Here is a 25,493-nt window from a genome sequence, read left to right on the forward strand (position 1 = left end):
GCTGCATGTACACAGACAACCCCCTCCTCCTAACAACAAATTCAAACTCATGTGAGTGATGCAACCATATACCAAACTGGAGGCTAGGCTCTGTCTACTCAATACAGCCATAACCAGTCAGGTGGCGAAGGAAACCACACTCACTACACTTCTAGTCTCACATAGACCTACCACGACAGCAGAACTAACACATGATCACACATGAACATACTTGTAGGCTTGGACTACAGGTCTGCCTACGCAGCAGAGACCTCCTAAGCAGACACTCAAGCAACCACTACCATGGAAACGAACACGTGCAACACATATCACACAAAGCCAATGTGCTGAACACTCACAGCCATTAACAGTAAACAACACACCTCATACACCTGTACTAGGTGCCTCTATCATCAGGCACACTAACATCACGTTCACCAGGCTTACCGAGGTGAGGGTCACGGTGTGCAGCCTTTCGGGCACTATGACCTGCCACATAACACAAACACTCAGGTAACCCCAAGGCAAGTACAGGTATGACTCAATCAATGTCCATGCTGGTGTGAATGACCTGACACATACCTCCCTGGACTACATGACATGAGACAGTATGGAGCTCTCTGAGCACGTAGCCCAAGACAGTTTGACCCTGACCTTGAGTAGCATCCTACCCTCACCAAAAACGATGCCACAATATCAAGGCACAATGATCCCTTCCAACAATTGACTGACATACTGGTGTCATTCACAGGTGTGCCAATGCCTGCCATCTTGGGGTGATATGCTTTGCTAGGGACAGCTTGCACCTGTCACCCCTGTCCTATTGGAATTTGGCGGAGCCTCTTGCTACACCCATAGTGCCTGTATTAGGCAAGGATCATAAGGCAAACCCACATCCATTTGTATCACAAAGGATGAGGAAGTAAGAGTGATGCTACTCAACACCGGAAGTCTAGACCTCAGAATGCATGCACTCAAAACCCTACTTAGCATTCTGGACATCGATATCTGTGCAGTAACATAAACCTGTTTCAGGTTTCACAGGAGCACACCAGTACTACCAAGTTATAGCTGTTACCATTCTTGTCGGCCCCAACACTTGAACAAGGGAGGGGGAGTATCAATATTCAATGCAGATTCCCATGCCTCCACATTGGTGGCAAAGTACAACATAGGTGTTAGGCCATTGAGTACAGAAGATGGAGTTGGGGACCTGGGGAAGAAACATGGTAGCAGTCTGTCATTTGTCAACCACATGACCAACGTGGATTGAAAGACATGTTATATAGCCCAGCTAATCATGAGGGATTCACATGTATGGCAGGGGAGGTCATTGTGCCTCTTTACTCATCCATCATCAGGCCTATAATTGCGTACAATGCACCTTTTGGGATGTACCTAACCAGACACCTACAGCAACTGGTACAGGACAACAGTACCTCATCAAGAGGATGCAATGGCTCAAACAGATGTCATATGCTGCCCAGGTAAAGGAAATCCAGCTGGACTCAGTGGCATACTGCCTGTTCAGAGGCAATCTGTGTGCCATATACAGCCATGTCCTACCCAGCAGTAATGAACATGCTGCACATCAGGCAATCAGAGTCCCATACAGCCACATGCTCAGGAGACCTGGACCTCAGCACTGACATACATGGACATGCTGGAGGGGCATATTCCTAACCAAGAGGCTCCCTTCACTCTGTAATGAGCTCACACTACAGGTTAGGCAGAGTCCCTCATTGACTCTCTTCCATAGGAATCTGGATGAGTGGATGGAGATCATAGTTGTACCCCAGGTATCACTTCTATGTCACTGTTAGACAGAGGCACAGTATACTAACGTCGGACAAGGGCATAGCAGCATAACTTGTAATTGGGTGGAAAATGACAAACACATTCTACTAGGCTTATCAATGCCCTAGGGCAAATAGCCTAGTATGAACCTATGAACATGTGTGTACTGCTATAGTACTTCTGCCATATGTTGCATGTGTGTGTGTTGTGGGGATGCACAGGTAATGGCCAGATATTTCTGCACAGGCGACACGTCTGACACACTCTGGGTGTTCATCCCTACATACTGGATGTGTGTTGCCATCCAACCCTGTGATGTGGACACACATTACTCAGCCTGGATATACATATCCGAACAACACCACAAGCACAGTACACTACCTTGCTATGTATGCATGTAATTACACAGTTATTCACTAGTTATGACTGTGATGCTATCCATGCAGCCCATTGGGCCAGTGGAAGCCACAACACACTGCCTGCCCCTTTGCATATGCTTACCACAGACATCCCACATACTGCATGTACTGTGCACACACATATCTAACCCAGAACATCTGCACACCACTTATTAATCCTGTCCAGTGGACTACAGATACAGGCACATTGTATAACAATAGCAGGAGGCTACTGCAGCACAGGGCAGATTCACATGAAGGCAAGGCATCTGTGCTCAGCAGTGTTAAGATGCTTCACATTCACCAAATGCACAGATATTGGCAACATTGTTGCAGACAGTTTAGGTGCTGGTACCCCCCCCCCCGTTCTCCTACACATGTAGTATTAGTTATCCCAGATGACTGTAACCTCCCTATCCTCTCACATGTCCAGGTGAGAGCCACCCTCAACATTGCAGAACACATAGCATCACTGTTACGAAATGGTATCCCTGGATGTGTGCTACATTCACCCCTGGAGGACATAGCACCACACGACAGACTGATATTAATCCCTGGCCATACTACAGGATATGCACCTGAACAGTGCCATACATACACAGTGGTCCCACACCAATGAGGAGTAACCTCTACTGACCCTGGTAACTACTGCATCATATGCACAACTGGCCTTGTGTTCTAAGCTATGGAAGTTTTAAGTATGGGCAACATGTACAGCAATATTACATATGTATATATTTCAGGACTATGTACACACAACCTATCTCATGGACATACCTATAGATAGTGAAGTATGATACATTTGGAGGTGTCACAGTAAACACAGTATTAACCTACTACTTTGCATTACCTGTGTTTGTGGCAGCTGTTGCTGTGTCAGTGGTGCTGCTTGCTGCTTGCTGTTTTCTGCTGCTGCTGCTGGTTTTGCTGCTGGCAGTCTGTATATTTTCTTATTTCTGTTTCTCTCTCTCTCTTTCTCAGGTTTGTGCAATGACTGTATTGCATGTGTGGAGTGTGGGTACTGAATGCTTTTGTAGGTATCTGCATAGGCCCATGTGATGGCCTCTGCACCAATTGTAAGGCAGCATTGGCTAATTGCATACAGCCAGTTGTGTACTGATTGCATGTCTCACTGTGATTTCAGGACAGTGCTATAAAAAGGTATGTGAGATAGGTGTTGCCCTTTCAGATTGTAAGGGCGTGGACCATGCTGGTATGCTGTTGGAAAATGTTCTGTGAGTGTGAAGGTTAGTACATCTCTCATGCTTCATGCTGTGTTGTGAATTCAGGTTGCTGCATTTCTCCCACCTGTTCCCTGTAGTGAGTGTGTATGCATACTGACACCCACAACTATATTTATTATGTATTGCTATATATACATATGTGTACATATACATACTGTCATATATGTACATTAGCTGACAATATTGGGTACAAGCTAACAATTTTCAGGGCTGTTTCTGTTAACACACACTAGTATGGGAATCCGGTAATTGGGACAGTGAAAGTCTGTCTGCATGCTTAGGGTAGTACACATACTATATTGCCTTTATCATCATTCCTACTATTACATGTTCCACTTATTTAGCACTATATCCCTGTATGAGAGTCATGTCTTGCTGGTAGGTCATACAGACTAGTGTTACAATGATCTTGTGGTAGGGCCTACTAGTATGCTTGTATTTTGCATTCAAATTGAGTACAGGGTCTATCAATCAAAGTGCTGGAGGCACCTTCCAGCAGTTAAGGGGTTAGTAGGTCTCACAGGAGTCAGGCTGTGTTGCAGATTCTGGCTGCTGCATTTATCTTCACTGTCTCCTGTAGTGAGTGTGTATGGTTACTGACACCTACGACTATATTTCATATGTATTACTATATATTTATATATATGTATGTGTACATATACATACCTTCTTATGTATACATTACCTTACATTATTATGTACAAGCGAACAATTAGTAGGGCTGTTTCTGTTAACACTGAACTAGTGTGGGAATCCAGTAATTCGGCCATTAAAACTCTACCTGAAATGCATTAGGTAGTACACCTCCTATATTGCCTTTATATTAATTCCTACTATTACATGTTATATTTATTTTAGCACTATGCTCTTGTATGGCAGTCATGGCTTAGTGGTAGGTCATACAGACTAATGTTACCAAGGTCCTGGGTTCAAGACTGGCAGTGGGAATTTATTTTTCTTTCCAGGTTTTCAAAATGAGTACAGGACCTGTCAATCAAAGTGCCATAAAGGCACTTTTAAGCACCTATAACCAGGTCTGCGCTCGTTTGCGTGGAGCTCACGCATGCGCACTGGCGGTTAGCTCCGCTAACACACGCGCACACCCGCGCTATTTTCTTTGAAAGAAAAGAAAAAGGGGTGACAGGAAAGTGGTGAAAAAGGGGTCACAAAGAGGGTAAGACAGTAGGGAAACAAGCGTGGGATTTGCAGGAAGGATGTAGGTAAGGCCCATAGATGCCCATGTCTTTCGCAGCAACAGCTATGTATTTCCTTGTATTTTGGTGAGACATTTGAAACCTTCCACCCCTGAGAGAGGTGTCAGGACAACATTAATGTTTGTTGTAAAGCCAATTGTAATTAACAGTTTAAATGTCAAGCGGACATGTGTGCAACATGGACAGCTATGTATGGGGCATAATTTTTTTGTGGGAACAGAGTGCCCTTTTTTTTTTTTTTCAGGTGAGAGTGGTATGTCAGGTGAAGGAAGTCGGTATAGCTGGGGAGGTAGGTTGGGTAGGTTAACAGACAAGACAGACAAGACGCATACAGGGGCAGTGTATGACACACATGGGGGGGTTACACAATTGATGGGGACGGAGGTTGGGATATCCAAGACGCATGAGCCCACAGATGGCAACAGTGGAACTGATATCCCCACCAATAGGCAGTTGCCACTGTTCCTTCACAGCCCAGGACGGGGCTGTGCTGGGGGCTGTGTAGGCGGGGCAATGGGCAGGGCCGTTAGCTGTGCCACACGAGCCTCGAGCTGGCGTAGGGGCCCAAGAAAGGAGTCTTGGATCTCCCTTCGCACCACAGACCGGACACCTTGGAGGGTGAGTGGACGAACTCCTCCGGCCACGCATGCAGAGGGGGGACGGGCCCCATCCCCTGCAGCGCTTCCACCCAAAGGTGGCACAGGGCCATCAGAGGAGGGTCTGGCCTGGGCACTAGTGCCAGGTGCAGTCGCCAGCTGAGGTGGGAGAAGTGGGTCCGCTGGGACCTGCCTTCCCAAGCGTTCTAGGTTTGTGAGTAGTTATGTTAGTCTGGGTTAGTGGCATATTATTCCATTCAGATTAGTTGTAACAGCATGCATTGGTATTCCCATTAAACAAACACCCAGATATTAACACCATTGAACAAGGGGCATATCAATATCACATGCATTATTTGAACGGAAATACACAATCAAACAACATGCAGGGTTGATTAATGGCAACAGGCCATCAGATTTGCAGGTATGAACAGGGCACATGCACGAACAGACATGCATATATTTTTGAAATGGACAAATGTCCATGGTTAATGAAATGTTCACATACCAATATTTATTGGTTGTTTTTATATGGAATTATAGGGTTGGGTGGAGATAGAAAGTGATGACACATTCATAAGTTACACATTGATATACATTTGTAATATGTACACAATTAAGTTGAGGCTGATGTTTCAAAATGATTTTTATTTGACTGTCATGCTACACCTGTTACAAATACATCACTATCCTACTTATTTTGAATTTGATCAGATACATCATCCTGCTACACTTTGATGACAGGACAGGGGACAACTATGGCTGTTTAGTCGGTCAGATAATCATTCATTCTATCTGCAAATTGTTTACTGTTATCACCATATACAGATTTTGGCCTAGACATTCCAGATTCAGACACACTGAAATCAGTTTGGGATGTTAATTTGTACTTCACACATGCATTTAGTTCTGTAGAAACACACTGAGGCTTATATATTCAGGGGTTATTACTACTTTGTTTATTCATACATGACCCTTTCTGTCAGTCTCACACATCCTGTAACTTCACAGTTCAGGTTGGTACTTCTAGGCTTTGTTCACATATTAGACCTGTGGTGATTCAAACACTTTCCAACAGCCTCACTTCTGTCATGATTCAGCATTTCAACAGGGATAAATCTCACATGTGACTACCTCAGATTCTGAAGCTGTACTCTGGAGACTACTGCAGGTTATACTATATTTAATTAATGGTGGGATATCTGTATTACAGCACTATTTATTTCTATCAATTATATTTCCAGTTACACTTGCATACTGATGAACTTGTTGCAGCCATACCTGCAGACTTTCAATTCTTGCTTGCACATTATATTACTTTTAATCAATACACTGCAGTGTTCTGATACATGCTACACTATAATATTTATTTACAAGTACTAGGTGGGGTTACTAACCTGCATGGTGGCGCAGCCGCGCCAGCCTACGGTCATGCGTCTCGCGGTTCGCAGAGTGGACACCTGCAGCTGTAATACAAAGGTAGTAATATTGGACTACACATCTCCATGGTATCAGCTAGTTGAAATCCTTACATACATGAGTAAAATGTAACTTACTCAGTAGTGGGGCGTTGGGCATATCCCGGGCCTCCTGGATCCATTGGGTCAACTGGTCTTGCTTATGCCGCTTCAGGTCCGCATGGTGGTGACGGACCTGCTCACCAGTGCATGGAATGCCAGTAATATGGTCAGATCATGAGCCAACCAGTCCCATGCCTCCACCCTATATGCTCCCCATGAGACCTGGCCCTGCATGAGTTGGGCCTCATGACGGTGGACTAGGAGCCAGACCATGTATCTGGACTCCTCAATGCCCCAATGCTGTGCTCGAAAGCAATGTCCCTCACCTACTCCACTCATGCTGACTGCAGGTCTGTTCTACAATAAGTTATGCTGTGTATTCCCGCCTATGGGGCTTATATATACCGCTTTTCCCGCACATTTCTGTGATTGGCCGTTTTGGAATTGTATCTACTTCACTGAAAATGCTTTATCATGCTCCATTCTGGATTTTATTCCATATATATGCTATTTCTGCATTTCTAGGAATTGCTGTCATGGCTTAGTGGTTTAGTACCTTGACTCTAGTGCATGGTATCCTGGGTTCGAATTTGACCACTGATTTTTAATTTTCCTGACCGAAATAAGTTGAGGACCTGTCAATCAAACATGCCATAAGCACTTTTAAGCACTTAAAAGCAGGTCTGCGCTCGTTTGCGCAGAGCTAACGCATGCGCACTGCCAGTTAGCTTGTGGGAGCGGCGCGCAAACGGTGTGCATTGGGATAAACCTTAATTGGCTAGTGACACACATGTTGAGCTAAGCACAGCTAGTTGAAAACAGTTTCAGCCTGTTAAACTGGTGCTTAGCTACGGGCATACAGTTTGCAGCTTTTTAAACACTACACAGCTACGGGCACTCTGTCTCACAGCAGCTTAGCTATCAGTACATTTCTAATTATTTTTATTATTGTGTTACTTCAATATATATGCTCCATTTCATTCCATTTTACAAAAGGGTATACTTTTACATTTGTACAATACTATCAGGGGCTTTTTTAATGCTTATTTACAAAAAAAAAGGTTGTTGTGTGGGCTCGAACCCTGCCTGCCTACTCTTAAGCCGGCAATTCTACCGCTAAGCTATTTCATCTTGGCTTACTTTGCATATTTAGTTCTCATATCCTTCTCCACTGCCTGCTAACTGCAGTTGCGCTAGTAGCACACCCGTGCACATGAGCGCACACAGTAGCACACACTTACGGGGTTTAAAAAAAATAAAACAGTTTTTATTTTCATTTTATAGCCTCTGTTCACTTTGTACACTGATGGTCTGTGGGAGAATGTGTTGTGTAGTGTGTTTATTTACATTTCCATGGCCTCTCTCGTGGCTGTTTACTTTCAGCCATTCTACACTTCCGGGGGCATGTTCGCATGCAGGGCTTAGCCTACGGACACGCCCCCTACTCTGTTACACGGACAGTGTAAGAGTTACAGTGTGATTCAGCATGCCTCATGCACCTCATGCATATGCATGACATGCTGACATCACACCGTTTAACTGCAGCCTCCGTGTAAGAGTTATAACTCTTACACGGAGGCTTCGTGAATCTGGTCCTGTCTCTTTACATGAGGTATGTCGTACTTCTTTCACCTACTTCTTTGTACAAGGGTATTCTTAGTCCACTGTTTACTGTAAGTGACCATAAAATGCAGTCACATAATGGTAGGTCATAACAATGTAAGTGTGTCATACAACAGTGTAATGTTGTTTACCTTAAACATATATGATTACAATATATCACTTTTACAGAGGTTGTGGCTAATGGTCATGTGGTTGTTAATTTGCATGCTTGTTAACCTGCAGTCATGTGCTGGTATTTTAGTGGGGCGGGGGTATGTGCTTAGGACATAGTAATGTCTGACATTCAAATAAAGATTTCTTTTTGGATACATGTATGTTACAGTCAGTAGAAAGTACACACCCACTCAAGTACAGATAGGTGCAGGGCCAAAACTGAATACCAACAAAAAACACAAACAGCCCGCACTCAAAGTAAGCTCTCCACTATTTAATGAAATGATATATTTCTGTCAAAAAATCCAAATATACTTATATTTAAAAGGACATAAACAAAAACAAAACACCCAAAGGTGACTTGTTATAATAAAAGCATACTGGTTTCGGCATCAAGCCTTCCTCAGTGCTATAACATCTGTCATTTCAATCACTCTAAATAGAACTCTCTTTGTTACAATTGGTCATTACAAGTGTTCATTAAGACCAGGTGCAAATAAAGCACCCAATTTAATAATCCACAGTTCCTCCTTATGATCTAACAAGGAATGCCATCCAACCTTGTTATTATTGTTATAACATATTCTATCAATAATAACAAAAGTAAATTTTACAGAGGCATGTGTTATGATGTGTTTATATAAAGCATTACTAGTTTTAGCACATCTAATATCACTCAAATGCTCTGACATCCTACATTTTAAAGGACAGGGTCCCACATAAAATGCAGAACATGTACATGTTGCCAGATAAATTACCCAGTCACTGCTACAATTTCCATGCACCAATATATCAAAAACTTGTGATGTATTCTGAGATGTAAATTGTTTGTCTTTCCTAACATACATGTAAAACCTGCATTTGGCATTAACCAAATGAGTTTTTATGGTCGACTTAGTAGGTTGTTATCCATGTTAAACTATATACAGCTCAGTGTTGTCTAGCATGTATTTTAGTGTTAGATTATGTCAGTTGTCAGTGAAATAGTATGTAAGATGGAGAGTTTCTCCCCAGGCATCCACTTTAAAGGGGCTTTTTGCCAATCAGATTTTCTAAGTAATCAAAAGCTAATAAATAAATAAATTTAGTTGCCAGCATAACGGATGATCTGGTTTATTTGTGAGAGACTCTGAGCATTCTTTTTAATGTATGGATGAAGGCTGCACATAGGTAAATTCTCCTTAAGTCACTTCTGGATTAAGTAGATATAAATGAAAGATGATTCAGTGAGTGAGAAATGGAAACTGATGCGGCACTCTTCTTAAAAAGCTTGACAATATTCACAGGTAAAAATGTAGTTAGGTTCAAGAAGCTTCATAATTAAATCTGGCTCCATGGCACAGATGAAATGAATCCTGGCTGCGACCCAGTTAAGCAGGGTTAAGTTAGTGGTCTCAATACTGGAGAATCCAGTTAGGAGGGGGGAAGACTGAAATGTCAGGGAGACAGGAAGGTCTGTTTACTGTGGTTTGCACATTGTGTTACAATGTCTCTGGTAAAGACCAAGGGAAGCACTGAGAGGTGCTTCAGGGGAAGGGCTATGACTTTTGGAAGGAACGCTCTTGCAGAAGTGAGGGAATGGCTTCTGCAGTCAGCCAATTGCACATCCCCTCCCCAGTGCTTTTCTAGTATGTATGCTGGGAGTAGGGTTAATCAAAAAAATCTCAAATCTCCTCGATGGCTGTCAAGACGATGCCCCTCTATGTTTGATTGTCACCCCAGTGGGGGCGGGATGAATGAGGCTACTGACTGGGAAGAAGTTGATGACTTTAGACAATGGGAGTAAAAAGTGTAAAATAAGAGGAATTTGTAGTATCAGTTTGTAGACTAACAGCTTAAGTTGTTTATGGAATTGCCTGATCAGCTCTGTATTATTAACTGTTTGTCCTGAATTCTGGTAATAAGTAACATCTGTGTGCATTGCCAACACCATGTATCACCAGTACTGTCTGCTATTGAGGAATAAAACCTTTAGATAGACACATTCAGAGATAAAATAACAGCTACATCAGGCTAGCTGACCAGTTTAGACTGAATGTCACTGCTGACCGATTATGCATTACTTAGGTATTTGTCCTGCAGTTAAGTTACCTGTGGCTGTTGTGTTAACCTAGAATTTGAAAACATCTGGTGGAGTGGTATTTTATTGATGACATGATTGTGCTCAGTCCTTATATATTTTATAACAATACTGAGTAATTTAAAACATCATTTCTCACTTCTTTTCCTACTTTTAATTTTCTAATATTTCTTGCTCTAACCAAACCAATATTTTTTAGTCAAAAAAGTTTAAATAATTATTTCACCTTGTTCCTGTACACTTATGTAGCTCCTTATCAACTCATTTAATGATTTTGTTGTATTTTATGTTTCCAAATACTCATATACCAGTTCTATGTTATAAAAATCTAAAAAGAAACTAATTAAAGCACCTGAACCATTTCTGAAAACTTTAGCTTTATCACAGAGTGTCCAAATGGAGGGGGAGTGTTTTGCATTTCCTTCAGATAATTTTATCAAGGATCCATTGAAGTCAATATATCTCAGATGGCTGCCCACAGACTCTGCTTGGGAAACTTCTGGGTAAACTTACACCCATCATTGCTTATCCTGAATTTTGGTAACTATAATGATATTAAGCCACAGAAGACCTTGACTATACCTACCAACCTACATAAAACCATATGTGCACATGGCTCTTAACTACTCTGTTACATGAGGAAAGCTAGAATGCCTTCTGCTGTTCATATATATATATTTTAATTTACCTGTTATGAGCTGTTGTCTCATTCTCTAGAATGGCTGTCCGATGGCGCTTTCCAGCTGACACTCTGACTTTTCATTAGCAGGTTAACAAAATGCTTCATGTTGTCTCCTACAGTGACCTAACCTATTCCATATTTCATTCACATGTCTTAATCTGTAGAAATGAATGTCACATAACACATAATGCATTTTAAACAAAGGAAAAAGCCATAGGTGCAAAGCAAGCTACTAAGTAAAAATGGAGCTAGTTTTAGTACAATATATCAGTTACTACATCCTGGGGCAAGAGACCAGACAAATCCATTTTTGGCATGTCCTAGATCTGCTAACATGCTCACTCCCAGTCATTAGACAAAGAAAGAGTGACAGTGAGTTGTCTTTCAGGTGGCAGTATCTCAGATGTGTCAAGGACTCTTAGGATCCTTACACCAGACAGATATAATTATGTCATTGTGGTTGGACATGTGAGGGATGAATAACTTGGGGAAAAACCCAGAAGAAGATGCAGCGAGACATGTCTGAACTCTCTGTGCATGTCACAAATGCAGGAAGGACATTAATACTGAGCAGAATCCTCCCTTCTCCATGAATGATGCCTAGGTACAAACAAAATATGATTGGCTTCTACAATTGCCTAAATAAATGGTAACATTCCACAGTGGTGCAGCAGTTAGTATTGTTGCCTCACAGCAAGCGGTTCTTTGGTTCAATTCTCAGCTGGGGCGACATCTATGCGGAGTCTGTATGTCCTTCCTGAGGTCACAGTTTCCTCCCATATTCCAAAGACATGCAATAGGTGGATTGGGCACTCTAAATTGGCAGTAGATGTGAGTTTGTGTACAAGTGAGTGGTATGGATGGACTACAGTGGCAGGGCTAGCCACCTGGTGATGTAAACCTTGACTCGAGATGATTGTCACTGTTTAAATGACACCCTGACCCCAAGTGCAAAATGGGGAAAATGGGGTTGAGGATGGATGGATGGATTCTAGGGAGTTCCAGTGTGTGTCAGCTTGGAGTGAGATGCTTAGCAGTCCTATTTGCTTTGCAAGGAATGGTCTGAATCTCTTATGTAAAGTTTGCTACATACTGGTGGATTGGGCCCCCATAGTGTCTTTTTAGGCAAAACTCAGTTAATGAGAATTCTAACTTAACAAATGTATCAATATCAAAACAAGATACAATTAAGGTGGCTCTACTGAATGCCAGAAGTCTAAACATCAAACTGCCTGATTACAAAGCACTTCTGCATCCATAATTATGTGATAAATGAAACCTGGTTTAAATGCCCAGAAAGCACACTATATAGACAGATTCCTAGAAACTCACAAATGGAACTTACTGAACTCCAAAGTACACTAATCAAAACTGACTATCAATTTATCACCTATTACATGATACCTTCCATGAGCTCAGAAGTTCATATCAGGTCCCTAAATGTCATGGATGAACTTCTCATAAAAATGTCAACCAGAGGACAAAATATTCTCAACCCGGTACTGATATATGTAGCATCATCATGCACAACTTCACTAGTAATTCCCTCTCTGATTAAATCATATCATTAGCTAGTAACTTTTTCCCTCAAATTAGCAAGCCCCCTGAAAACAATAAATTAAAATTCAAAGATTTCAAGTGTACAAATCTCCTCAAATTTATGATGAAGGCTCAAAATTCACTCCTAGCAACCTTTGGTCAGACACTGCCTCAGCAGACAGATTCAAAAAAGAGTTTTATATGTGTGTAAATGACTGTATAGTGTTGGCAACCTCATCTAGATCCAAATATGATGTGAAATTTAAAAACAAACCACCCTGATAGTCCACCAATATATATAAAATGTGCAATAAAAGGGAAACATATTAGATTATACGTCAGATCTAAAGAACTCCAAATCAAGGAAAATATTAGAATTTGACTAAGAATTTAAGAAAGACTATTAGATTTACTAAGGCAGCCCATGAACTTAGGTTGGCATCTGAAGTCAAGTATGACTGCAATTACATCTTTAGATATGTTAGAAAACTAAGAGAGAACAGTCAACAAGGAATAGAACTCATACCAAATGGCAAAACCTACTTGGACCCATTGAACCTTGCTGATATACTAGCAAATACATTTAGTGCAAATTTCAGTGCCGCATTGGCTGGCACTGTGGCACAGGTAGGCGCCATAATGGCACAATGGATAGCATTGTCAGCTTACAACAAGAGATTCCCAGGTTCGATTCTCAGCTGAGGTGCCTTCTGTGTGGAGTCTGCATGTCCTCCCTGTGTCCACATAGGTTTCCTCCCACATTCCAAAGACATGCAGCAGGTGGACTGATTGGACACAGGTGTGAGTGTGTGTGCAAGTGTGTGGTGTGGATGAAATACAATGGCAGGGCTAGCCACCTGGTGGTGTAACCTTGTCTCAAATGACTGTAACTGTTGAAGTGACACCCCAACCCCTTATGCAAAATGGGAAAAAGGGATTGTGGATGGATGGATGGATGGATGGATGGATGGATGGATGGATGGATGGATGGATGGATGGATGGATGGATTGACAACTGTCAATAGGGACAGTCATCTAGACCCAGTGATTACACTTCCGCATGGCTAGCCCTGCCATGGTTGTTCTCACATGCACTCTTACTTCTATGGCCAATTAAGAGTGTCTAATCCACCTACTGCATTTCTTTGGAATGTGGAAGGAAACTCACGTGAACACAGGGAGGATAAGTAAATGCTCACAAGGCATCCCAGCTGAAAATCAAACCAAATACTCAGACACGGTAACTGAAAATTGCTTTTTTGTCACATTATACAGTCACACATTATAATCAGCTTCATTCACTAAATGAAAGTAAATTGTTCTGAAAAAGAACTTACTTGATAAGCCCTTCTTGTTGAAAAATTGGAAAAAAATATGAACATGTACCAGTGCTATGACAAATATCATAATAAGAAAACATTTTGAGGATTTAAGTAGTAATACAACTCATTGCATTGATGATGCTATTCCATGCTCTGGAATAAGACTTCCCATATACATCAAACAGAGCACCTCGCTGGCCCTCTTCAAAAGAAATCTTGATGAGTGGATGGGAAATAAAAAATTCACCCAAGGGATCACTCCAATGGCTCTACTTGACAGAGGCACTGGGAACTAAGGTTGGGCGGAATGATGCCAGGTTAATCCTATGGGCTAGGCTTGTAAAGGCAACAGGGCCATTAACCTAGTACACACCTATGAACCTATGAGCCTATAATGAGAGTCATGTTAGCAGGTACCAGATACATGTCTGCAATCACTGTGGTTGAGAGCAACTGGGCAAGTCTCTAACTAGCCACAAGTCACTACTGTGACATGTCACAAAGAGGCATACCTCTCAACTGTCCCAGTTTTTGCAGACTGTCCAGATTTTTGCTTCATAGTTTTGTGCTTTCCCTCATAAAATAATCTGTCTCTGAATTTGGGACTTTATCCTCCCATTAAATTTGGCTTTGCCCAGAATTATTGCACTGACAGGTTGAGAGCTATGCACAGGGGTACTTCAATAATGAGGAACAGTGCTAGGGAAATAGTGGGTGTTATTCAACTATGAGTTACGTGATCCTTGATGATGATGATGATGTATATTATGGTGAATTGAGGGGTGCAGTACAGTATTCAACACAATCAGGATATGATGACAGATATAGACAAAATAATTGACTTCAACAATTGGCTAAGCGTCTGGTGTCATTCAAAGGGGATCCAGTATTTTTACGCCTGGAAAGACATGATCGACAGACCACGATGCCGTGCCAGAGATGGTCTGCACCTGTCACCCCTGGGATTCAGGTTACTGCCTAAGGCTCTTGCCACCCCTGTAGTGCCTTTTTTAGGCAAAGTTCAAATGACAAAACCACCACTGTAACAGGTACAAGCATGCAAAATCTGAAGGTAATGCTACTCAATGCTAGAAGTCTAAACCTCAAAATGCATTCTTTCAAGGCACTCCTAAAAATGGAAAACATTGATATCTGTGCAGTAACTGAGACCTGGTTCAAGACTCCAGAGAGCACCCCTGCAATACCAGGCTACAACTCATACCACACTTTTCGGCCACAAACCAGGACTGAAACACTAAAGGTGGAGGAGTGTCCATATTCACCAAGGATATGCACACCACCAGGCTAGTTGCCCAACACAATGCATCTGAAATTCTCCAGGTGCAACTAACATTAGGTAAGACTGCACTTCAAATGATAGCTTGCTACACATTCCCCACCATGCCCAAAGATTCTCCCTACATTTTTCTAAACATACTGGAAAATATTAAGATACAACCAAACACTCTAATACTGGGTGATTTCAACTACCCTGCCATTAACTGGGAAAACTACTCGTGTATCAACACCTTTGCCCAACGGTTCTTGGAATTCATAAATTCCAATGCCCTGGATCAACTAATCCATAGTCCCACCAGAGGCTCCAATATCCTAGACCTGGTCATTACCAACATGGGAAATCTATGCTCCACACCTATGGTCACTCCCTCATTGGTCAGGTCTGACCTTAAGCTAATCACCCTTGACATCCACATCCCTCCCCCACCCCACAGTAACGAAACCTCCATATAAAAACTTCTCCAAAGCCAATTTCATGCTACTCAAGTCAGAAGTGACAAACTTCATGACACCCATGCAGACTGGAACTCAAAGTTCGACTGCTGAATCCTACACTAAGGCACCGTACGAGCACATCCACTTGTGCATGAATTGTGCCATCCCAAATTGAACTAATCTGCTCTCCTCCAAAAAAGGAAGCCAATCTGGTGGTCCTCTGGCATGAACAAACTTTACAAACAAAGGAAGAAACTGTTGCAGAAAAGAGGAAAATCCCAGGATGCAAAAAGCTCCCTTATCAGCCTCAGTAAAAAGCTGAGATCCTTCATAAAATCCTCCAAAGCTAATTATGAAAATAAGATTGCCAAAGATTCCAAAGACAACCACAAGGCATTCTATAACTATGTCAAGAATCTAAATGGCAATGCTCAGATCTGCTCTGCAACAGAATGGCTCTAAATATACTGATCCCAAGGATATTGCCAATATCCTGCAGATCGATTCAGTGCCAACTTCACCCCACTCTCACCCCTAAAGGGCCCATCTCAATACCAAAAGATTGCCAAATTCTGGTAATAATGGCCACACAGGTAAAAACCACACTCTCCAAAGCTAAGAATGCAGCATCCATGGGACCAGATGACATCCCGGGCTATGTACTATATGAACTACAAAATGAACTGGCACCGTGTCATGTTTAATCATAGCCTCACCTCAGGCTTTGTGCCCACTGAGTGGTGCACAGCTGCAGTTATCCCACTCCACAAGGGGGGGATCAACCTTGGATCCTGGGAACTACCACCCCATCAGTCTGATGAGGCTGATCTGCAAGGCTATGGAATGTATTATCATTCAACTTATAAACAAAGATATTGGCAGTCTTCAAACACTGGACCCCACCCAGTTTGGGTTCGTGGAGGGCCCATCTTGTCTCCTGAACCTAATTGACTTCTTCAAATCAGTCTCCAGAGCTGTGTACGAGGGTAAGGTGGTCCACACAGCATATTTTGACCTTGCCAAAGCCTTCAACACCACCCACCCCATTTTGGAATCATAGATAAACATACTAAGCTGGGCATTAATCCCTACATCACTTGATGGGTTTCCAACTGGCTTACTGACAGAACCCACACTGTAAAAGTAGCCAACTCCAAATCCAGCTCCAGACAAGTGACAAGTGAAGTACCTCAGGGTTCAGTCCTGGAACCGTTCTTGTTTGGCATCTACTTCTCTGAAGTACAGGCCAACACTAAGGGACTCTGGCTAACAAAGTTCACAGATGACTGCAAACTGTGAGCCATTATTGAATCCCCAAATTATGAGGATAGTCTACAAAAGGGCCTTACAGAAACAGATGCTTGGTGCCAGAGCCATGGGCTCAAGCTCAAAACCAAGAAATATATAGCTATCCCTTTGGGAGAAAACATGTACCCATGAATTACCACATAGGTGGCAGTACACCAAACACTGAAAATGTGATAAGAGACTTAGGGACACAGCTGTTAAGTGGTCTCACCTTCAATAACCACACCGCCACAACATTCAGGAAATCCTTCTATGTGGCACACCTCATCACTAAGGGCTTTTCATCCAGAAAAAAAGGAGAGCATTGTCCCACTGTACTCACCCCTCATTAGACCCATTATAGAATACAATGCCCCATTTGGTATGTACCTCTCAAGATATCTGCAACAACTGGAAAGGCCGGAGAAATACCTCACTAAAAAATCACAGGCATAAAGCAGATGCTCTATGCTGACCATCTAAAAAAACTCCAGCTATAGTCAGTCACATATCATCTACTCAGAGGTGATCTCTGCTTAACATACAAGGCCATGTCAAGCCCAGAGCTTTGGGACATGCTACACTTAAAGAAATCCCAATCCCTCAGAGCCACATGATCCAGGGTTCTAAACCTTGTCATCACAATGAACAAAACATGCTGCAGGGATAGGTTCCTGACACAGAGACTCCCAAAACTCTGGAATAGGGTGCCCATACATGTCAAGCAGAGTGCCTCTTTGGCCCTCTTCAAAAGGAACCTTGACAATTGGATGGGAGATAGGAAATTCACCCCAGGGATCACATCAGTCTCCCTGCTAGACAGGGATCCAGGGAAGTAAATATTGTGGGAAGAAATAGCCAGGGAATTGTTATGGCTAGGCTTGTATGGCTTGGCTAAGGCCAATAGCCTAGTACCAACCTATGAACCTATGAAGCTATGAACAGTGCCCACTAGAGGTGTGAATGTCCTAAGATATAGAATTTGGGGTGATAGCCTTCATCAACATCATTGCAATGACTCTGGATCGCTTGAAGAACTGCAGGGAACATAGCAGCATTCTCTTGCCAAGGCTATCCTCTGTCTCAGTGTGGGGTTGGGTGGTGTTCTTCTCATGTAAGGCTCACCTCCAAGTGCAAGTATTGTATTCTTTTGCCAGTTGAGTGTCTTGACAGAGTTTGATACTTTTGTAGGCCAGCTGTCTTGGCTTGTGAGGAGCAATGGGCACCCAAACATTTTTTAGCTGACATAGCCACTGCTGGACAACAGGAATCCCCAAAAAGTGAGATTCTATATATGGTCATATTGAATGGAGGTTTATATTAATTCTGCAACCACTGAAATTCACTTCAGCGAACCGCAGAATTTTTCCCACAGTTCACAAACACTTGGACATCACCTCAACTTTGCCCTTTTCCTCACTGTAGTGTGATCTTGGAGTTGGTATATATAGTTAGGGGGTGGTGAGGCCCAGACACCCACATTGGGGGACGTGGGTGGCAAAGCCCCCACATAGGTGGATTTGATACAGTCCATTGTGTGTTCTGGACGGTTTGTGAGCCAAGTGTTTGGGAATCATAGGAAAACGTCCGCAGTTCGCTGAAGTGAGTTTTGGTGGTTAGTGTTCTCAGAAGATGTATTCAACGAATAGGATCTATATTAGATAATCAAACTTTTGAAAGTTCGACTGTCGTATGGTCGACACCATTTGATTGAACTTTTAAAAGTTTGAATATCTAATAAAAAATAAATAAACTACACAAAAAAACCTACCTGAACATTTTAAGTAGGGGAGCAAGCCCCCCATCCCCCCACTCTTTAAATATACCAACTTCAAGATCACACTACAGTGCAGAAATGGGAAATCTTCCCATTCGCACTGTATGGAGATCTCTGCTAAAATGTTAGAACTTTCAAAAATTCGATCATATGGTGTCAACCATATAACACTCGAAGTTTTGAAAGTTCGAACATTCAATATAGACCCAATAAATACAGCTTTTGCGGAATTAATATAGTCCCATTGAAAAGTTACTTGAAATCTTATATAAGACAACAAAATTATATCTGTTAGGAAGTTGCAAGATAATATTGCAAAACTTAAAGATTAGACTTCCAATGATAGAAGATATATATCCCTTTCTGACAAGGCAGAAATCTAACAGGTAAGAATTGTTCGGGAGTTCCTTAGATGTAATGTCAGAGGTGAGTTGGATGTGAATGAGTCAACAAAAGTTTTTAATGCAGCATGGATAAAGTGTAAAACAAAAGGATTTATTTACATCAGAAATTCATCACTGGTGGGCTAGACTTACACTGGGAACTGTCAAACCCTGTACTCTTGCAATGCCAAATTAAGTTGAAAGAGAGGGAATATCCAATAAAATGTTTCTACATATGCTGGCATTAAGACATAAGATTCTAGACAATGTTTACTGTGTGTGTGTGTGTGTGTGTGTGTGTGTGTGTGTGTGTGTGTGTGTGTGTGTGTGTGTGTAGTTGTGTGTAACAAATAACAGATAAAGCTGGGAATAGGGTGGTACCTTGATGAGGGTAGTATCAAGTCAACAGACCACGTCATGTACTAATTCCATCATATATGTGGACCAGTCCATGCGGGCTAACTACTGAGCTACTAGACAAATCTTATTGCACTCATTCTATGGAGAACTGAAACACATATGGGGTCATGTCATTGAAATACAAAGTTTAAGTCATTTTTTCATGTATCACATTGTCTACTTCTAACAAAATATTACTGTTAGTGCTATATATTATACACCATACAGGAGTCACTGTGCTTCACATACTGCCTATAGATCTGGACAGGTTGTGAGGAAATTACTACTACATCACAAGTGATGCCTGAGCCCACCAAGACAGTGAAGATGCTCAGATTTAGGTGGCACTTCCAGATATTAATATGATGTGTAATAAGAGAAGAGAACTGCAGCACTGGCAATGACTCCGATGTTGGATTACTACTACAGCTGTTTATACACATTCTGGAAGTACTGAGAATACCATTACTATTAACTGCAAAGTTTTCATGACTACCATTTGACGTGTAAGCAGTCTGCTTTTCAGATTAGCATCACCTTGCTGCATATGGGACAATTAATGTTTCAGAAATCCCCACACATCATATTAGAAATTGATGCAAAGTACTTTCCGGAATGGCTCCTAGTAATTTTCCTTCATCATAAAAAGATATATGCTGTCTCTGACTAAAGAAACCATTACCTAGGAAGTCACCATAACATTTAGTTTCTTATATTAATGCAAGACTAGCTGGTTTTATGCCTATCAAATATTCTTTACCTGCAACTATGAGTGTTGTCCCCTGTCCAAAAATGGTAATGTCTTTGATGCATTTAGAACAATGATATATTCCAGAATCACTTTTATCCAGATTGCTTATGCTTAATGCACAATCACTCTGAAAAGTTCCACTTGCTATATTGAATCGTCCTTGAGAATTCAATCGACGAGGAGCTTCTGTATGTCTTTGGAAATGCCACACTATCTGATAACATGATGCAGTTGCCCCAAAAATGACACAACTGAGGCTAACAGATTTTCCAGCACTGGCTTTCAGGAAATTTGGAGACTGTACCAACTGGGCATCTAATACTGAAAAAGCAATACAAAAAAATGCATTACTGTAACCTTGTGACAGAGATATCATATCAAACAACACATTGTAATTTACCAAAGGTTCACTGATCTTTGTTAACAATGATTGCAATATGACTGTAGAAATATGTGCCTTTAAAACTTGTTGACTGATTTAGATATTAATAAACTAGGCTCAATGTGGCAAACATGGAACAAACACATGCACATTCAGACTTAATGGATTATAATGCAGTGGAAGATGTGCCACTTGGGTACATATGCATCAAATTATTATTTTATACTCACTACCTGATATGTTCTGTTATCCCATTTTAAGTATGGATTGTTATGAGTGGGTTATTAGTATCACAGTCCAAAATCAGTAAGCTATGAAATGTGACACACATCCATAAAATCAAGACCTCAAGATGAATGAATGATTTTCTGGTTGGCCTTAAATATATTGGTTAAATACTACAAAATATACATTAAAGGTTCATTAAAGAATTCATAGCACCTTGTCTTACATTTGCTTTTTACAGTACAACTTATCAAAAGTCCGCTTCTCTCAAAAATTAACTAAAAAGTAACCTATGTAGGATTCTGACCCCCACCCCCCCATACCCTCCCTACCCTTACTTAAATATAACTACAATAGAGATGTTCTAATGTTAGGGAAAGGGGTAATTTTGATGACTCATGATCTCAGTGATCTGAAGCTGAGATATACTGTAATGTTCATTCATTTTTATTTAGCAGCAAACATGAATCCATTATGACTACAGAGAAAAGAGGTATTGGTATGAATGCAAAGCATAGATAGTGAACAGTTCTCAAAAGATAATCCTTTTAAAAATCTTAATCATTAAATTTACATCATTTAGATTCAAGGTATAATCAGTGAATTTTAACATATGCAGTTTTTCACTGCAGGTCATGTTTCAGTAATTTACTACAAACAGAAATATATATGACTCTGCAGAGGTACTAATTATATGTATTTAAATAATTATCAGTAACGCCTAGCAGACAGGTAACTAGTGAATGCAGAGTAACAAAAAGTAAAGAAAACTAAAATTGTCTCATGACTGACCTTGCAACAAACAGTTAGTGAAAACAATTTATATTCCTTTGAACTAGAAGAGAAATGGGTAACAAAAGACCAATAATTTGTCATACATACGATTTTCTTCATAAAGTATATTAGTTGCTTCATTGCTGGTGAACAGAATGAATATTCTATGAACTTAACCTCTGAAAACTCATATGCCTATATTCACTAATAAATCCTTATAGATATTGAGCCTGTTCATGGTTAAATTAATGGACATCAGGAGTGGACTCCTTATTAAGATCCTTATAGAAATTGTGGATGTTCTTTTAAAGCTAGTCACCTATTGGCAGATCCTTAGAACTTAACAAAAACATTCATGGGTATGATGCAACCAATAACATCAACCCTCACTATTATAACTGCATGATCCATCTCATCCCAGTGTGACAAATAATAATAATAATAATAATAATAATAATAATAATAATAATATTTCAGTGTTTGCAAAAACACCTTTTAATAGCAGAAACTAGGAATGATTTACAAGTCAGCAAAGGCACAGTTTTACATAAGAAAGCAAACTGCAGTGAGACATTAGCTGATCTATTTATCTGTCTGTCAATCTGTTTAGAGAATTCTTACTAAAACTGTGTTTGGAAAATGTGATTCATTCATATGAGCGGTATTGCTCTGAGAAAATTAAACAGAATGTAGGCCAGTGTGCCTAGATTTCCTTCGATAAGAATGGGTGGTTTTCATTGTGGGATTATTGCTCCTAGCTAGAGAAAGTATTTACATGTTTTTAGGCAGATGTGTTATAGGTACATTACCAAAAAAATATAGTAGAGTGAATGAATATCTGTGATGCAGTGCCTTCACTGATATAATATTATTTTCTGTCATACAGTCTTCATGCTATGTTATTACCAAATAGTTTTCTTAGTTTTAATTTATACACTCAAAACCTTTGTTTACGTCAGTAACAGTTTTATATAGTAGCTAGTTAGCTATATTGTTGTAATAATAACAATTTATTATTAATCATTTGCATTTGTTTGGGTAAATTATCACAGCATTCAGTGATTATATTTCTCATGTCTACTAATGAATTAATAGTAGTCTGTAGGAATGCAAAGTTATTACTACATTTTTCAATTTTCTGTGTTTATGCTTGTACCCATTCCATAAAGATTTATTGGGCTAAGAAATGCATATCACAGTAAATAAAATGTAAACAAATAAAACTATATGGAAGCATTGTCCTCCATATGTGAAAAAGTCCAACTGGGATAGAGCCCATTTTCAGCAGATGCCTGGGGAGAAACGCTCCAGATTCATGTCTTTGGAATGTGAGACGAAACAGGAGCACCAGGAGGAAACCCAAACCCATGTGAATGTAGGGAGGACATGCAGACTCTTGCATAGAAGATACTCCAGCTGAGAATTGAACCGGAGACCCTCTTGCTTGCCGTTGCACCATTGCACCGCCCATATATGATGAGTGTTTCATCATTAACTGATATTCAGCATTTTTATTCAGTCACTAAATGTTTTTGCTGCTTATATTCTTTGCCAGCTATGGAAGCTTGTGACAGAGAGTTGTCCATATATTTAAATGTGTGTGTGTGTAGGGGGGATGCTGAATAATAAAAGCCAATGTTGTACTACAGTTTGATCCACAGTCATGAAGAGTAACGGAGTGAACAGAAACCACAAAGTATAGAAACTGCTGGAATTCTCTGTCATCTTGACAAATTAGTCCCAAGTGACTCATGGCTGTTCTTAAATAGAAGACCAGTTATATGGCTACTAGTACTGCTCTCTCTTTCACACAGGAGAGTCATTTATGTATCACTTCTTTACATTATAATTTTTCTATTATCCTGTACTTAAAATTACAAAATACCAATATTTTCTTTTCCTATCTATGAATGGAAATTAGAGATATATTCACTTACCTGAGAAGTAAGCAATCAGGAAAAGCAATTCAGACATTATAATTGTAATCACACAGATGACAAAATGGAGAAAGACAAACTACTGCTTTTAAAAATATAATTCTCAGAAACAGTTAAGCATTTCTTGTCCAAGCTATGGCCTCTGCTCTGACAGAAACACCCCTCAGCTTATAGAATCGCCTGTGGTTTTAGATATAACACCATAGTTGTTTCCTGTTTCTTACCAGTACCTATTTTATTTATCACTATCAAAATTATCTAGTTGAACCATTCTAGCAAGAAACTGGAAAAATTTTTTGTCACTCTGTGTGCCAGTACTTTTTTCTTTAAGTGATGCCTAACTGTGTGACAAGTATACTAAGTAACAAGGGTTCCTACACTCTGTGAAGTTTTCTTCACAGAAATGTCATTACACAAGGTACAAAATTATATCATCTGCAAAACAATGAATAAAAGTGACATACCTAGCATTTAGTTGATGTTATTGAAGACACTACAGTATAAGGAGGATATCAGTATACACTAAATCTGGACGACATGAAAATTTAAGTACCATTCATTTTTAAAGTTACCTTAACTCATCAACAGATTTTGGTAAATACTCGATGACAAAAGTGTCCTTAAGCAGAAGTGAGCACTATGCTAGACATAGAGATCCGGATATTATACTTTGTCGCCCATGCTTAGAAATCTGCTGCAAATAAAACTGTTCAGATTAAGATGCAAGCTAACCCATGTAATACCCAGAACAGCAGTTATATACATATACCATCAAAAAGTTAGAAATGGCCTTGTATTAAAGACCACAGTAACGGGACTCGTGAAAAAAACATAGCTAGTTTAGAAGTATTATTTCCCATTATAGACATACTGATGTTGAACAGAAATTAATGATTTAAGACACATTCTCTTTACAGGTGCACCTAATTCTGAAACATTAATATTTGTGAATGTGTTTTCCATATTTGATTAATGATAAGGTGGTAGGTGTGTTTCACAGTGAAGGGACTTTATCTAGACTGATGACTAAGCCTGAATATGCTTCATTTTGCATTTCTGTAGTCACCCCTTTTCAATGAGCATCAATGCAGTTATATCCCAGATAGCGATAGTCACCTTCCAGAAAAGTAATCAAGAAAGGCTGACTTTATTTGCAGATGATATAATTTTGTACCTGATAAAACCAGAAAAGGACATCTCAGTGTTGTGAAATATTCTGAGGTAGTTTTATAGTCTTTTTGGGATACAGAATTAATGAAGTTAAAACAAAAGCAATAGCTTTAAACTATGTACAAACACACAAAATGGTTCAGCAATGCACATAAAATAGATGCATGACTGCCAAATCATACACCAATGCACTTTACGAACATGTACATAAATGCATGGAACTTGCCCTACCCAACAGAACCAAGAGACTCTCTTCTAAAAAAAGGAAGCCAATCTGGAGGTCCCCTGCCATTAATAAACTCTACAACAGAAGGAAGAAACTGTTGCAGAAAAAGGTGAAGTCCCAAGACTGGTAAAATTACCTTATTAGCCTCAACAAAAAGTTGAGAACCCTCATCAAAACCTCCAAAGCCAGCTATGAAGGCAGAATTGCTGCAGACACTAAAAATAAAATACAGAGCCTTCTATAGTTATATCAAGAATCTTCATGGCTATACCCAGGTTTGCTCTCAGTTGCTGCACAATGG

The 25,493-nt window shown here is 40.4% G+C and overlaps 1 protein-coding gene across 1 annotated transcript in view; it reads right to left on the reverse strand.

Moving 5' to 3' along the window:
- Positions 1 to 23,882, reverse strand: part of LOC122808338 (immunoglobulin kappa light chain-like) — a 114,730-nt gene extending 90,848 nt beyond the window's left edge. Inside the window, exons 1-2 of the mRNA XM_044079304.1 lie at positions 23,797 to 23,882; positions 20,488 to 20,799 (exon numbers count right to left, since the gene is read on the reverse strand). Coding sequence (XP_043935239.1) covers positions 20,488 to 20,799; positions 23,797 to 23,833 — 349 coding nt within the window. The 5' untranslated portion in view covers positions 23,834 to 23,882. The remainder of the gene's footprint in view (positions 1 to 20,487; positions 20,800 to 23,796) is intronic.
- Between the last annotated feature and the right edge of the window lie 1,611 nt (positions 23,883 to 25,493).

This window comes from Protopterus annectens, chromosome 8.part0 (genome assembly GCF_019279795.1).
Source record: "Protopterus annectens isolate FY-2018-M chromosome 8.part0, PAN1.0, whole genome shotgun sequence".
Taxonomy (NCBI): Eukaryota; Metazoa; Chordata; order Ceratodontiformes; family Protopteridae; genus Protopterus; species Protopterus annectens.